Raw genomic sequence first — 17,671 nt, forward strand, 5'->3', positions numbered from 1 at the left:
GAGAGAGAGAGAGAGAGAGAGAGAGGAGTAGAGGGAGAGAAAGGAAGAAGAAGAGAGAGAAGAGAAGAGAACGTGGGTGGACAAAGACAGGGAGGAAGGGACAGGGAGAGAAAATGGAAATGTAAGGTGTTTTTCTCTCCTTTAACCAACATCATCATGGGAACTGGATGCTAAAGTCTTGCTTTTGTTCTTTCCCTGGCCCTGTGTTCCTTGATCCAGGGAGACACCATTACACCAGCTTTATTCCACAGCTTTCAGCAAGCAGAAACTGCAGGATGCCTCTACCAAAAAGCCAGCCCTTCCATTTGGAGATCTGCCCCCTGGATACCAACATTTGCACACCCAGGTCCAGTATGAGTGCATCTCACCCTTCTACCGTCGCCTGGGAAGCAGCAGGAGGACATGCCTGAGAACTGGGAAGTGGAGTGGGCGGGCCCCATCCTGTATCCCAAGTGAGTCAAGGCTCATCTTTGAGTTTGAGCCTCTTTCCTTTTCCACAGCCACTTGTGAGCTGCTGTTAATATTGTAGGAGGCTTTTATGGAAAGCTTAACTGAGGAAGGGGAATTTTCTCTCATCGGTTCCCCTAGTTTAGTGACCTTTGGAATTCTGCAGTTCAAGCTTCCTCCTTTTGGCTTAAACTTACTATCCAGAAGAAATTGACTCATAAGATCTTAGAGGAATTGTTTCTTGTAGATGATTCATCATATCTAGAAAAGGAGAAAAACCAGTGATTAACACCAAGTGGGGATAAAGCTTTACCCCACTTTACCTATGTTGCCTTCACAACCTTGTCAAGGCTCCACTTTCATACTCAATCTCCAATGAATTCATTAACTGACATGAATTAAATAATGACGTGGTGGTAGATGATGTGAGGTAGTATGTGCAAGTTCTGGATTAGAGGCTTGCACATTCTCACCTACCCTCTTCATCCTCTTTGAGAAAAGGGGATAGTGTGGCAGCGTTTGTTGTGGCCGTGCTTATGGAAACAGTCATGGGATTTTTGTCTGTTGCATCATCCCATCAGGACACTCAAAAAGCCCCTAAAGCCGTTATTATTTCCTTGTATATTTTCTAGGCAAAGAAGCCAAGGTTCTAAGGGGCCAGACAATTTCTTCAAAATCCTATTGTTTCACTACAAACCCTCCATTTTTAACTCTAGATTGTATAGCCAATGATATGTAGGGTAGCTGATTAATACCAAAGGGAGGGGTGCTAAGGAGATAGCCTGACAGGTAAGGACTTGTTGTACAAGTGTGAGGGTCATGAGTTTGGTTGGGCATAGGGCATGTGTCTGTGATCCCTGAGTGACAGAGGCAGAAGAATTCCTAGGGTTTTCTGGTTAGTCAATTCAGCCAAATTGTCAATCTCCAGAGTCAGTGACAGACCCTCTTTCAATAAATAATGTGAAGAGAAATCAAGAATACCTGACATTCATTCCTGACCATTACACACATATGCACACAATTATCTGTGTGATAGCACACACATGAGTACACACATAAACACCTACATATGAATACAACACATACATAATTAAACCAAAAGGGAAAAAACAAAACAAAACAAAACAAAACAAAACAGGTTTACTTAGTGGGTCTTCCATTTCAGATTTGTACTGTCTTGGTTGAGTGGCCCATTTGTGTTCAGATAGTAATGGTTGGACTTGATCCTATCAAACTGATGTTTTTTCCACAGTCTGTGGAAAAATCGAGAGCACTGCTTCTCCAAAGACCCAAGGGACCCGCTGGCCGTGGCAAGCAGCCATCTACCGGAGAACCAGTGGTGTACATGATGGTGGTCTACACAAAGGTGCATGGTTCTTGGTCTGCAGTGGTGCCTTGGTAAATGAGCGGACTGTGGTTGTGGCTGCCCACTGTGTGACTGAGCTGGGGAAGGTCACCATCATCAAGACAGCAGACCTCAAGGTTGTCTTGGGAAAATTCTACAGGGATGATGATCGGGATGAGAAGACCATCCAGAATTTACGGGTGAGAAAGGGCTTTCTTGGAAACTGGAGTTTTGGCTTAACCAGTCATGAGAGCAGAAGAACAGGGTCAGTATACATTCCTATGCCTGGCAGGCAACAGGGGCTCAGAGTTTCATACTAACCAACTCTAACAGGGAAAGTTAGCAAACCATTCAGTGGTCCTCCACACCTTTGTTTGTTTTGAAACTAAAGTAGCGCTAAGTATCAGCTATTATTATAGTCCTCAAAAGTCATTCACTTTACATTGTATATTACTTTATTTATTAGCATGTACTGTAAATTACAGTGTACTAAGCATTCATGAAGCTATTTGTTTGGCTATCTCGTTTGAAATTATTTGTTCTGGGGATATTGTGACTTGTTACTGTGACCCAGATACCCAGGTCAAGATAGATTAATGGCTCTTTCTCGAATAAAAAGGAGAAGTGATTGTCTATCATATTTGGATTTGAGAATTTATCACAAGTAGGCTTTGAGGACATACGTTTTATCTAAGATACACCTGACTATAATATACTTCTCACTTGTTCTGTGCCCTCCTTCCATTCAGCCATCTGACTATGTGTATATCCTACCTTATCCTTCTTTTAACCTGTTTATCCATTCTTAAAGTTAAATGAAATGCTTACAATGGGCTAGAGGTTATAAACCAGTATCTTGTAGGGCTGATACATGGATCCTGCTAATTAACCTATCTGTTCTTAATCAGTTGATTAATCATTAAATATCTGAGGTATTTCTGAGAAAGACTTGGAGTCCATTTTCTGGTAAAGTCACAATGCTTATCACATCTCTGTACAGCAGAATACAAAATATCATCTGCCTATTTTAGATGGGACATGAACGCCTACTTCTATGACCTTACCTGAGGATTCTACTTACCTAATACCACCTTTTTGGCCCCAGTAGGCATTTGAGTTGACAACTCTGAAAATATAACAGTTACTGTCTATGATTCCTTGTGCAAAGCTACAAAAAAAATTGTAACTGTCACTTAGACAGTTTCTCTCAATAATTTGACCCCTACCTGGCCTCTTCTTGTCCATACCGGAGCTGGCTGTTTACCACTGGTATCTCTTCCTTGCATTTGTAGATTTCTGCTATCATTCTGCACCCCAACTATGACCCTATCCTGCTTGACACTGACATCGCTGTTCTGAAGCTCCTAGACAAGGCCCGCATCAGTACCCGTGTCCAACCCATCTGCCTGGCTGCCACTCGGGACCTCAGCACCTCTTTTCAGGAATCCCACATCACGGTGGCCGGCTGGAACATCCTGGCAGATGTGAGGAGCCCTGGCTTTAAGAATGATACTCTACATTATGGAATGGTCAGGGTGGTAGACTCAATGCTTTGTGAGGAACAGCATGAAGACCATGGTATTCCAGTTAGTGTCACTGACAACATGTTCTGTGCCAGCAAAGATCCCAGTACCCCTTCTGACATCTGCACTGCAGAGACAGGGGGCATTGCTGCTTTGTCCTTCCCAGGTCGAGCATCCCCTGAGCCACGTTGGCATTTGGTGGGGCTGGTCAGCTGGAGCTATGACAAGACATGTAGCAATGGTCTATCCACAGCCTTCACAAAGGTACTGCCTTTCAAAGACTGGATTGAGAGAAACATGAAATGAAGCAGCCACAAGGCCACTGAGAAGCTTTTTCCTAGCATCCATCTGTACATATGGTGTAAGGAACAGTGTGGGCCTGAAGTGTAATTTTGCCCATGATCTTGGCTACTAAAAGGCTTCTGGTTTCAGGGACTTATCTCAATAGAGGGTGAATAGAGTTTACTTTCTGTCAGGGGACTGTCTTCCTGACTGTTTGGGAATCTTCTAAAAGATGCAAGAACTGTATTTCTTCAAAGAAGACCGTGTAACTAGAAGGAGAACCTCATGCTCCTTCACTCAGAGTGATGTGACTGTCAATCAATTTGGGTTGAGAAGGTTGACTTGGAGAGGCCTGGGCTGCACCTGACTTCAGTCAAAGTTCCAAAGAACATCTTGCATGACAGCCCAGGGCAAAGGAGCTTGGGTGTGGCACATGCCCCCATGTACATTGTCACAAGGTTTTCTGATCCTTTTCCTTTCCAATCTTCTGTACACATTTCAATAAAACAAGGTCTGACTCCTGACCTACAGAACAAAGTGCTGCTCTCACTTTTGCATGCTATTTTCATGAGTGATATGGATTTGGGTTGATAATTTGGTGAGGGCCTTTTAACATAGAGTCAAGGGGTATAATTTTTCAATGTATCTGTCAAGTGCTGTCTTTACTGTATCAGTCATTGGAGCTTGGAGGGTCATGGGACAGCAAATCAGATACATAGGGAGCAAAGTATGAGTGATGTGCTGGTTAATCTTGACTGCAATTTTATTTGGACTGAGAGGTGCCTAGATTGGTAAAGCATAGCTCTAGGTGTCTGTGAGGCTGTTTTCTGGAGGAGTATTTAAGCATAGAAGACATACCCTGAATGAGGGACGTTTCCCACACTCTACGCTATTAGTTTAGGTGGAATAGAGGGGAAGAAGCAGAAAGCCAGTCAAGAGGGGCATTTTCTCTCTGCCCCTGGCAGCCGTGATACAAGCTGCTACCTTTTCCCATGTAACTTCCATCATGATGGAATGAAACCTCTGAGATCATGAGCAAAAAGAACCTTTCTTGTCTTCAGTTATTTCTCTCAGGTAACAGCAACAAGAGTGTTTAATATAGAGTAGTTAATTCTGAGTGTCTCCCTAATTCTGTGTTTCAGGCCCTGTGTAAAACTGTCTTGAACCCCCATAAATCTTTAGACATTTTTATTACAGGTGTGAATGTGTGTGTGTGTGTGCATAGATTGTGTGTATGTATTATGTGCATGTATATATGTATTTATTGTGTGTATGTATGGTGTGTGTGTGTATAGTGTGTATATATATATGTGTGTGTGTGTCTGTCTGTGAGTGTGTGAGTGTGTGTGTGTGTGTGTGTGTGTGTGTGTGTGTGTGTGCTACCATGCAAGTATGGAGGTCAGAAGACAACTTTCATGGTGAGTTTTCTCTTCCCACCATGTGGACCAAGGGATCAAACTCAAATCATCAGGCTTGGTGGCAAGTACCATCACATACTGAACCTCCACAGGTCTATGTTTCCCAAGCACTTGAATTAGAATCACATGTTTTCTTACACCAGGATTGATCTGCCAAGAACCCAAGGTTTCGAGGTTTCTTTCAATGTATGTGAGTATCTTTGAAAGATCCCTCTCACTTTCCACTAGAATGGAGGACAAAGAAAATTCAATCTGACAAGTACCTTCTCTAACCTTCCCAGTATGTTTTTCTTAGGGGCTAACACTTGTGATGGTTTCTCATCCTTTTTCATCATAAGTTTTCTTGCCCACAGATAGTGTCTTAGAGGCTTGCATCCCTGAGTATTGAAACAATGGGGGAACTCCTGAGTTCATGCTGGTTCTTGGGTGTGTGTGGTGGGTCTTTCCAATTCTCCGGTGTTTTCCTATTATTTAGTGTAGGGTCTGTTTGGTTTCCATGTGGCTCTGTGGTTCTTCCTGGTGATCCAGCTTCTCCACAGCCCTTGCAGGGCCTGGCATTCCTAGATCTGCTGTTGACTATTATTTGACCTTGATCTGGGTAACTCAACTTCCCGGCCACAGTGATAGCTTCTGTAGAAACTGCCTGGCCACATTCCCTGTGACATCCTATTCTTACTTTGGGAGTTTGTGGGGCCTTTTAAGTCTTTTCTGTTCCACACAAGAGGTGAGAACCCAGACCTGTTACAGACTATCCTGGAAGACATTAGCTTCCTCTCCATACACCAAGAACCTTATTCTCCCTCTACTTGTGTCAGAGAACTTTAACATAGATTACTTCAGCCCTAAGATATATCTGTAGTCAGGCTCTCTGCCCCTCCTAAACATTTCTCTGAGCCAGAGAGAATGACATCTACTTTTCATTTTGTCATACCTTCCTGGGTCTTCCCATGAGTTGTTTCCTCCCCCCCTTCACACAATTCTTCTCCTCATCCTCATGGCTTAATCAAAGGCAACATATTAATTACTTATTTCAAGTTAACCAATATTTGATGACTTAAAAAGAAGACTCATTCATTCTCACACAGTTTGGGTATATTGGAAACTGGAGAATGGTTTCACCTGAGGTGAGAGTGGGCTTTTGGTTAATGCAGCTGCCTATGATTCACCCATGTACCAGTTAGTAACCCCTTGGCCACGTTCCTACAAGTAGCCCATTAAACTCGCTGGCTCACTAGGCTAAATAAGGTGGGATACTTTCTTTTGTTTGTTGTCAGTGCACACTGCAAACTAAAGTTTCCAGAAAAAAAGGACAAATATTAATTAAATATTCTTCAAGGCCAAATGAGTGAAAATAACAATCACAGAGTCAAACTGTTATAGGCCAAAGCCAGTGATCTTGGACTATTTTTAGTCCCTTTGAAAGCCTTTTATGGCCCACCTCTATGTCTGACCTAACATCCCTGTGACAACCAGAACCTTTAAAATGTATTTTTAGCAGGCAACCATCGTCCACTAATCAAAAAAGCTAAGAATGTCATCAGACGGCATCTAAAACCTCTCTCAGAGTTTCCCTGCTTTGTCATGACTCACCTACTGGTAACGCCCATCAATGTATTCAGGAAGTGCCTGGATTTATGACTTTCTTGTTCTATAAGTAGTAAAGTATCTCCTAATTATTTTCCACAAAGGAATATGTCCATGTATCCATCCATAATCACTCAGACTTGACAAATAAATTATCTCTTGCCCTCTTCAAGGTAACAGTTATGACTCTGGATCTACAACACTATGACTCAAGTCAGGATGTGAGACTCAGATACAAGCCTATCTGTTGGCCACATCTGACCACTGCTAGAATATTCTTAGTCTCTGGTGTAGAATTTTCTAATAGAACTCCAAGACTGAGAGGTTTCCTCCAAGCTGGAAATTTGGAGTTTCCATCAATCTGAGGCTTTTGTTAAGAGCCAGAACTCTTAATAGTCATCTAAAATAAGAGTTTTTGATGGCCATATGCAAGATTGGCTACTGCTGAGAAGTATGTGCAAGGCCATTGGCTTTGTTCCTGATGATGGATTCAAATCAATTGGGCTAGCACTTGGGAAGGAAAATGACGTGAATTTGACAGAATAAAGAACATATTGAATTTTACGAAGACAAATAATAACCCTCTTTGTCTTTTGTTGACTATGACAATTGACCTACTGGAGAATACAGGCCCTCCCACATGATCCAGAATTCACAGAAGGCAGAAGAAGGTTTACAATATGTGCTGGAGGATCTGGGGTTGGGTACTTTCTCACTCTGGCAAGATGAACTTTCAGTGACAGGGATGTGAACTGCTGCAGTGTCACTTGGTCTATCTCAACTTTCCCAATGTGAAGATAGTCATGTCCTTCTTTCCAAAGCTCCTGTTTCTCTTATGCCCACTCTAATACAGACCCACATAGGGCAAAGAACTCTGCAGCATAGTTGCACTTTCCTTAGGTTGGCATAGCATAAAGTCATGACAAGTGATGGAATCTTAGTCCTGGAGAAGTGGCTCTCAACTCAGGATATCGTAGGAAGAGGCCAAGATATCCCAGCCTTATCTACAATAGTTTGGTCTTCACTTTTTCCAGTAGTTCCTTGTTTCTTAAACATGTAAAGTATTTATTTATTATTATGGGGTGTATGTGCATGGGTCTGCGTGTGCTGCTCAAGTGCACACATGCTGTGACATCCATCTGAAAGTCAGAGGACAACTTGTGGTAGTCAGTTCTTTTCCTCTACCCCACAGGTTCCAAGAATTTGAATTTAGGTTGTCAGGCTTAGCAGCACGTGCCTTCATGTACTGAGCCATCTCACAGGCTTCTTTCTGGTCCATATATACATGTGTAATCCCTTATATTAAATATTCTATTGGCTAGGCTTTTGTGTGTAGTGGTTGATGGGGCTTTATTGGCAAGGCTGTGGTGTTACTGTTTTAAAGATAAATCACATCCAAGAATGAAGTTAATATGAAGAATCATTCTGTGACCATGGTGGATGAAGATACAAGCAATATCACTCTGCATCTCATGTAATTATAAACATTGGCATTGGCTATTTTCTTCCATCATGATCTTTTTCTTTCCAAGACATATCTGAAACTAGTTATATAGATTAACTTGGTCTCAAACTCAGAGAGATCCATCTACCTCTGTTTCTGGAATGTTGCGTTACAAGCATGTACCACCATTCCCAACTCCTTCATCTTGTATTTTGATACAGTTTCTTACTAAATCTGGAGCTCTCACACAAGAAGAGCTGGCCAGTGAGCTCCAGGGATCCTCCTGTCTCTGCCTCCCCAGCATATAACACCCAGCTCAGCTTTTAAGGTGGGCTCTGGGATCTGAACGCAGGTCCCTGTACTTTCAAGGCAGGCACTTCAGTCACTGGGCCATCTCCCCCAGTAATGTGCTTCTTGTACCTTGTGTGCAGTCATTTCATTTTGTTAGAAGAATAAAAAGACAAGCTTTGCTCTGGAAAAGGCATTTATGGACTGGGGCTAGAAGAGCCAGCCTGAGCTCAAGTTCCAGCTCTGTCATTTACATGATGAGACCCTGAGCAGGACCCAGTCTCTGTCTAGCCCACAATAGGATCTCATCTGCAATGGGAGTGACATGATTTTTAAGTCAGTGAGACAATGCTTCCAAGGGCTAAGGATGTGACCAGTACCCAGTCTACAGCACTCTAAAAATATTATCTGCTATTAAAGCAGTGGTTGTTTTGTTTCTGTTCCTCAGGAGGAAAAGATTGGAATTCAAGAAGCCATTTATGAGAAGTGCAAAAAGGATGTGTGGAGGGGGTGGCGTTCAGAGGACAGGAAATTTTAGAATGCAGTTGAGATCCGAGCATATAGAAGTAAGCTTAGAGTGGGGTGAATCATGGGAAAAGATGAGCAGAAACCCACGAGGTCAAGGGTCAAAGAGTCTTAGGGGTTAGGAGTCATCTGGACAAATTCCTGAGACAAGGAGTCAGGGCTTACAGAGATTTTAAAAACACATTCCATTCTGTGAAGTAGGATGGAGCAAGAGTGGTATATGCTGGACTTGCTAAAAGGGATTAGCTTCAGCTGAATCAGTCAGAGTTCACAGTCATCAAACCTTCTTTACAGTACAGTAGCCACTGTGGTGGTCTGAATAAAAATGGTCCCCATAGGCCCGTAGGGAGTGGTGCTATCAGAAGGTGTGGCTTTCTTGGAGTAGGTGTTGATTTGTGGGAGGAGGTGTGCCTCTATGTGATGGGCTTTGAGGTCTTAGATGCTCAGGTCATGCCCAGTGCGATAGTCTTCCTTCGGCTGCCTGTGTATCAGGAAGGAGTTCAAACCAGACAAAAATCCCAGCCCAGAGAAGGGAAAGTGGGCATAAAGTCCCACCCCCAAACAAGAAGCTATCTACAAGCAGTACTTGTTGGTAGAAGAAAATCAATTTTCTCCAATGTAGTGACAATTCGTATACAGCCATATATCCCAGGGCAGGCCAAATGCCCATATGTGGTTAGCCAACACAAAACGGACTCCATATTTTTGTGTGATTTATGTTTGTTTGTTTGTTTTGGTTTAATTTTTGTCTTTTGTTTTTTTGTTTTGTTTTGTTTTTTTGTTTTTTGTTTTGAAAAAGACAAAACATAGAAATGGGATGATCAGGGGAGTTGGGAGAGAAGAAAGAGCATGATCAAAATATGATATATGAAAAAATTAATCAGAGAGAGCAATAAAGAGTGAGCGAGGAGAGAGCGAGCGAGCATCACACACCCTCTCTCTGTCACATACACACACTCACACACACACACACTCACACACACATTCAAACACCCACACACTCACACACTCTCTCACACTCTCTCTCTCTCACACACACTCACAGACACACACACACACACACACACATACACATACACACACACACACACACACACACACATACACACACGGTACACACTGTCAGTACTGGGGAGAAAAGGCAGCATCCTTTAAAGATCTATAGTTTGGGTTTGAAGGCGTTTATTTAATCTGGAAGAACTGCGGAAAATAGTCCTGCCTTCCTGAAGCTGAGTTGAGGATGTATTAGAAGGAGAAAGGGGAGTGAGGAAGAACATTCCAGAAGGAGAAGAACATGGGCAGAAATCTTGAGGTAGACTCCTGACTTATTTGCACAGCAGAATGTTTGGAAAGTCAGTAAGACTTTGGAGGAAAACACAGCAGGCAGAATGGTGGGGTGCAAGGCTAGAGACAGAGAACATGGAGCCATACTGGAAATATCTGATACCGAAACTGGATCAGATCAGAGAGCACTGCGCACGCGTGGTGAGGTCAGGGTAGAAGGCACTGTATCCACTGAATCCTATTAATTCCTAGAATGTGCTCTAAGGGTTAGTAATGATACTTTAAATCAGGCATATCCCTTGGCTTTGGATTTTTCTGTTGTTCAGCCTGGGTGTGAACTAAGACCTTAAGACTCAGCACTGCGCAGCACTGCCCTGTTGTAATACAGAATTATCTTACATGAGAGAGATGAGTTCAAGGGAAAAGCTGACACTTATAGTGAATGAGAGGAGGAAGGTCACCAGCCACTTCCTCCAGATTCACCTTCTTTGGGGTACTGATTGAAACACTTTGGATCCCTGGGGCTTGGGGAAGTTTATGTTTTTTGCGCGGTTGGAGAGAGAACATTTGATTTGGTAGCAATTTGTGGTCTGCCTCTGCTTTTCTTGGCAGCTGCTCTCACTTTCCCTGGCAGAGCTCTGCCCGGATGTGCAGTTGAGGCCCAGCATTTTAAGAAGACTGTCTCAATGGCTGCGTTTTTAAGGGCTCACTTCACGTTTGTAACCCAATTCACTCAGTGTTTATCCAGAGGCTTGGTCTAGGCTTGGGAGAGAGGTTGTTGTTAACCAAGTAAACAAAACAAGGACATCGAGTTGGAGAACAATATTCTCAAATGAAAAAAAAATCCAGATTGAATTCTTTGAGGAAAATAAAAAACACAGTTGGTTATGTCCTTGTACTTAAGGTTTCTAGGAATGTAATTTAACACAGGAGAGAAAGCAAGCAAGCTACTAATTGGACTCAGGAAGTTTATTTGAAGTTGAAGGGGACATGGTTTCACAAATAAAACAGTGTCCAGGTATGAAGGATGGACCTTTGAGGCAAACTGGGGTAAACAAGTTCCAGCTCATTCGAGTATGCCACCGCACAGTGTAGGTCTTTAGCCTTCACTGATCTGTGAGTCTAGGGTCTTGGTCTCTCTTATTAATGGAGGTCATCTTTGAAGAAAAAAAAATGCTTTGGGAGTTGCTACATAGCTTCTCTCATAATTATTAAGGAATTTTGTAAGAAGTAAATAGAGCAAATAGAACATCTTCGGGTTTTCTGGAGGCATCATAACCAAGCCTAGGTTCTTGGTCCACTCCTTTTTCTAGCTCACATAGCATTTAGCCACAAGGAAGTGGGGCTAAGCAAGTCTCCTGGGAGACGAAACAGTTCTCTTTTCTCCTTTTACTGTTTGGGAGGGCATCACTGTGGAAGATTATACCTTTGCCAAGAATGGAGAGAAACTGGGTGTAGAAACTCAAATACCACCACTCACTTTCAAAACATCTCTCCATTTCATACAATATCAACCAACCAAGAAAGAGACAGAGACTAAAACTCAAAGGGCTGTGATTTTTATGGTACACACAAATGAATCTGAGCTAACCTTGACACTGGGCCCCAAGGGATCTTGTACTAGAAATGCTGATTTGGGAATGACAGGCAGAGACCTCACAATTCACCTTTTTGCATTATCTTCTCTCCTACATCCTCTATCTAGGCAAGAATGAATTCACTGTTTCTATTAGAATTCATTAGGCAATAAGTGTAACTGTGGAATGTTGCAACCTTCTGGGTATTTAATGAGAGGGTTTATGCCAGTAGAGATTATATTTAGACCAAGCTTTCAGTCTGAATTGAAGCTACACGCTGAAGTAACATCTCTTTTCTCATTAGCTTAGAGAGTGAGACGAAAATAGAGTGTCTTCATTTGTCGTTTGCTAATGTGTGCTCACAGGGAAAAAAAATGAATGAACTCAAATTATATCTTGAAGTTCCACAGACTGACGACAGAATAACTTCCTTTCTTTTCTGTTCAGTGGCCACAGTAGAAAGACGAGGCTGCAGGATGGCTCATTGTTAGTGTGACTGGGTTCAAAGCTCTACTACTAACTTTCTGAATGAACAACTAGTGACACCCAGGAAGATGGCATAATAGAGGTGATAATTGTTACTGCCATGTGCCTGGGACTGTGCCAAGAGCTTTGTGTGACAGATCTCATTCATTATTACATTCATAGATGACCATAGAACTCAGTGATTTATTCATGGTCATTCAAAATAGAAAGAGAAGATGATGAAATCAGCTTGAGTCTCAGGCTCCAAACATGCTTGGGATGCTCTGGGCTAGTTTAATTCTGAAGACCACAGTACAGCACCAGGGCTCATTCTTTCCAATCTTGATCTTGGAGTGAGCAGGTTCCATCAGCAGAAATCCCCCTCTTGCTTTTTACCACACCAGACACTGTTCTCTAAAACCTTTAGTTTTAGAAATTTCTAGTTCCTATCTTGACTGCTCTTGGTTTCTGAGCCAGTGTTGTAGGGAACAATTTAACATATTCATCCTCAAAATTAGGAATCTTATGCTGATCTTTATTACTTCTATTGATTTATGAATAGAACTTATGTTTTATTAATTTCTAAAAACCTTCAAATGTCTAGACTTACAGCTGTAGTTACTGTTTGGCAGTTTTGTTTTTATTTTTTGGTTCTTTGAAATAAAGATTTCATTACATGACTCAGGGTGGCAATCCTCCTGACTCACTCAGCCTTCTGAATGTTGAGGTTACAGGGTTGTGCCACCCTGCTCAGCTTGCATTAAAGTCTTAAAGAAAATACTGACACAGCTTATAATTCCTCAAGTATGTATGGAGGTCAGAGAACAGACATTTAATGGATTCATTATATATATATATATATATATATATATACATATATATATATGTGTGTGTGTGTGTATATATATATATATATATATATATATATATGCATGTGGTGTGTGTGTGTGTCCCTATGACAGCTGTTTTATAAGTATAATTTTAGAGCTACAAGAATAACTTCTATTTTACAAAGGCCAGAGCTTAGAATCAAAGGAGTCAGGTGATACATTCAGTGTCATGCTTGGTGTTATTTGTGGAAGTGTTGGGATTCAAACACAGGATGGTTTGCCTCCACACACAGTCTTGCTTTCTAACAACACCTGCCTAGACACTTGAGAAAGAATAAATTTGTTCTCTGGGTGCTTCTGACTTTGTGAAGAACCACAAACGCTGTTGTTTTATCTAATGAGCTGGTGGTAGGTGGTTTTCCAGTTGCTAAGTTTTGGAGAGCATAAATCATCAGCAAGGGCAGAACAGTAATTGCACTGGGGGAAGAATTGAATGTATATTTCTCAAATATTACGAAGGAAAGGCCATATCAGTTGTGTTTCTCATGTAGCTAAATACCTGACGGAAGCTATGTAAGAAAAGAAGGGTCTATTTGAACTGACAGTTCACAATAGAAGAGTCCATTGCAGGAGCAATAGCTTGAGAAGCTCTGTCCATGGTGGAAAGAGGGTGCTACTTCATGTTATAAGGTGGCACTGTCCAGAAAGCAGAGAGCTGGGGCTAAGCAGAGAGATCAACAGCCCTTAAAGCCCACCCCTAGTGACCAACTTCCTCCAGTTCTGCCTCCCTCCCTATAAAGGTTCTACAACTTCCCTAGAGCAAACATGTAAGTCTATGGGATAGCAGACTACATTCTTTCTATAACAAATAATCTTAGGGTCACTTGACATTTACTTCTCTCTTTAGGTCATTTTATTCAGATAAGCTTTGAAGTGTAAAACATTTCTCCTCTGTTGTCACCATGAGGGAGAAATAGTATAACTCACCAGTCTTTTATGGGAAAGCCACACAGGATGTTTTTCTTTCCTATATTAGGAGGCCCACCTTTCTGGTCTCCATATGGAGATGCAAGAACTAGCCCTTAAACTCTTAGGAAGAAAAGCAAGATAGAAATAGAATCTTCAGGAGATAGAATGGGAAGAAGATGAGTCTTTGTCTCCTCCTTGGTTCAACTAAGCTCCACATTGTCATTGGAGAAGACCTTGGAGAATTGTGGAATTTTGGGCTGGACCCTCTGGGGCCATTGGTGACTCCTCCAATGTTACAAATGTACACTTTTTCTGACTAAATCCGTTTCTCTGCCAGAAATGTAGAGTGTCCTTGCATGTTATAGGAGCAGCCTGTACTGACCTCAATGACTCGGTTGTCACAATAAGTATGACAGCACAGAGAGGGCAGAACAAGGCCCTGTAAGAAGACAGCTTGTGCTCCAACTCCAGCCTCTTTTGTTGCCCCAGAGATCTTTCTGTACTGTTCTCTTCCTCTCTTGTTTTCTGGGAGGAGGAAATACAAGGATTTTTCATGAGCTGTTGCTGGGCCTCACCCTCCAACTTCCAGCCACTGAAAAGCCAGAGGGGAGAAAAGCATGGAAAGAAAGGACATGGGGTAGAAGTGTTTAGCTGTGTGTCTCCTCAGGTGGCCTTCTCCACACTGGATGTTCTTTTGGGTTCTATAACTAGTAAGTAATTTCCTTTCCCGCTCTGCATAGATAATTGTGTCACACTGTTACTAACACAGACCTGTCCTAGCTCTAAGAGTTTCTCCAACATTCTTCAAAACAAGTCTCTTAATGAAACTCAACATCATTTGTTTAATTTGAATATCTAGCTAGGATTCAGACTGAGACAACTAACAATTGTATAACCTTAAGAACTCCATTAATCTCTTTGGCCTCAATTTTCTCCTCTGTGAATTGGGGACAATTTTATGTGTTCTGTAGAAGATCATCTTGAGATTAAAACACAGCTTTGAATGTGAGGGCCTTCCCATACATTTTAAGCCCTCAGTAAATATTATAGTAATGCTGTGACTAGCAGGAAGATGTTCAAACACTACCTTAATGCAACTCTAAGTCACTTGTTACAACTTGGGTAAAGTTTTAAGTCACAAGTCAATGAAACAAGAAGGAAGAAATCTCTTTACTTAAAAAAAAAAATCCCTCTAAGTCACCTTTCAGAGGGCATATAGTTGATTTTTTTTATTTAGTTCTGAGTATAGTTTTTACACTGATATTGGAGAATACATGAGCTTGTTTTAAGAAGATAAGTCTGTGTGCAAATGTCAGAAGATTCTACCACCTGTGCAGTATGGAATTTCAAGGAGACAGACACTAAAAAAATGTCCCCAGTACCTGTAAGGGTGACCTTGTTCTCAAACTCAAGGCTCTATCCACTTACTTCTTAGAAGTTGCCATCGGGGTAAAAGGAGACAGTGGTCATACTTTGGGATGGGGACACTGGATTTACAAGTGAGCTAAACAGTAAAAACAATTTGGTGTGTGTACCTGTGTGCAAGTGTCTGAAAGACCTCTTGATATCTAAGGGTGAGATCATCCTACATGTTATCCTATCTAATCCTCGGGACAATCTGAGGTGGCCATTGTTGCTGCTTGATTCTAAAATGTTCCTCATAAGCTAGTTTTTCAATACAACATCCCTCACTTTGGAGACGGGAACATTCACACAGTAGAGTCTGGCTGGTAAAAGTGGACTACAGAGAAGGTTATCATCACTTTTAGATTCACATATGCATTCTAAAATCTCTATAGGAAAGAAATCGTGCAGTATTTGCTTTTCTGAGTCTGGCTTATTTTGCTTAACATGATGATCTCCAGTGACATCATTTTCCTGAACTATGTGACTTCATTCCTTTTTTATGGCTGAATAAAATTTCATTGTGAATATATGCCACATTTCCATTACCCATTCATCTCTTGATTGACATTTTTGTTGTTTTTCATATCTTGGCTATTTTGAGTAGTGCATCAATACACATGTGTGTATGTGTGTATATGTATGTGTGTATGTATGTATTATGTATGTATTTGTATATGTATTATATATATTTGTGTATGTATTATGTATGTATGTCTGTGTGTATGTGTGTATGCATAAATGCATATGTATATATGCATGAATACATGTGTGTGTATGTATGTGTGTATGTATGAATGCATGTTTATGTATATATGTGTGCATGCATGAATGCATGTGTGTATGTGTATATGTGTGTGTTTTCTGTGTGTATGTGTGTATGTATGTATGTATGTGTGTGTGTATGTATGTGTGTGTATATGTATGTATTATATGTATCCAGGACTGATACAGTGGAATCATATGGTCATTCTATTTTTACTTTTTTGAGGAGCCTCCTGCCATTCTCTATAGTGATTATACTAATCTGCATTCACTTTAATAGTGCATAACTGTTTCTCTCCTCCAACATCCCCAAAAGCAGTGATGTTCATTTGTTTTCTTCACGAAAGCCATTATGAGATTCAAAGTAGTTTTGAACTCTCCAAATGGGTAAGACATCAGCCATCTTCTCACATATCTATTGGCTATCTGTACTTCTTCAGAAAACTATCCAATTCATTTGCCCATTTGTTCATTGCGTGACTTTTTGGTGTTTTAAGTTTTTAGTCCTTTATGGTGTTTTAAGTTCTTCATAGATTCTAGATATTCCCTGCCAGATGTGTTGCTGGCAAAGAGTTTCTTTCACTCTGTAGGCTTTTCTTCACTCTGTGAAGCTTCCTAACTTCATGCAATCTTATCTGCCAGTTCTTCTTGTTACTTCCTGAGATGCTGGGGTCTTTCAAAAACACATGCATATGCTAAGATGTTGAAGTGTTTTCCACTAACAATTTCCCATTTTCAGCTTCTGAACTAAATGTCTCTGGTCCATTTTGAGTGGATTTGATGAGGTAGGAGATAGAGATATGGTTTATCCTTTTATATGTGAATATTCAGCTTTTACTTGGGGGAGGTGGGGGCAGAGATACCAAACAGATCTTCTAGACTGACAGAACCAAATCTCAAGAAAGCAGCCTGAATATTCCAGCTTAATCCAAACCAAACCAAATTAAATCTTTACCAGAATATCGTAGTTCACATTCAGTGCTGGAATGTTCACAGGTCCATGGGGTGGGGGTGGGAGGTCAACAGAGAGCCAGTTTCTTCTGAACCAGAATCATCTGTGGCGTAGTCCACGTGATTAATAGACATAATTTCTCAGACAACCAAATGCAAATGTTTCTCTAACACAGCAGGTGGTGTCAGGGCACCCAGCTACAGCCATTTACAGGGAAGGTTGCAAGTCAGAATGACTATACCTATCTAATCCTTCAAACTTAGTGATTCAATCACCTGAATCCGCTAAGGTCCTCACCATGGAAAACATCATTAAGAATAATTTTCAATGTGATGAGTTTGTTTTTAATAGAAACCATTTTATTGCCTTTCTTTTCCCATCCTTTAACTTGCTTTGCATTGAGGGCATGGGGAGCCTGCTGCTAGCTGGTGAGTGGTGCAGCTGAGCCCTAGGGAACGGTGCTGAGGTGCTTCAATAATAGTCTCTGCCTACAGGAGATGCTGGCAACAGAGGAGTGCTCCTGGAGTTCTTAGTACCCAGCCTACAGGGGGAGAGAGAGAGAGAGAGAG

At 41.4% G+C, this 17,671-nt stretch overlaps 1 protein-coding gene across 2 annotated transcripts in view; it reads left to right on the forward strand.

Annotated features, from left to right (window-relative positions):
- The window catches only part of Pamr1 (peptidase domain containing associated with muscle regeneration 1), a 97,061-nt gene extending 92,927 nt beyond the window's left edge, over nt 1-4,134 (forward strand). For both annotated transcript variants that reach the window (XM_031371158.1, XM_031371159.1), the window contains exons 9-11: nt 220-452; nt 1,700-1,992; nt 3,085-4,134. In XM_031371158.1, the coding sequence (XP_031227018.1) occupies nt 220-452; nt 1,700-1,992; nt 3,085-3,621 (1,063 nt within the window). In that variant the 3' untranslated portion in view covers nt 3,622-4,134. The remainder of the gene's footprint in view (nt 1-219; nt 453-1,699; nt 1,993-3,084) is intronic.
- Nucleotides 4,135-17,671: the final 13,537 nt, after the last annotated feature.

The sequence above is a fragment of the Mastomys coucha genome, unplaced genomic scaffold, assembly GCF_008632895.1.
Source record: "Mastomys coucha isolate ucsf_1 unplaced genomic scaffold, UCSF_Mcou_1 pScaffold15, whole genome shotgun sequence".
In the NCBI taxonomy this organism is placed as follows: Eukaryota; Metazoa; Chordata; class Mammalia; order Rodentia; family Muridae; genus Mastomys; species Mastomys coucha.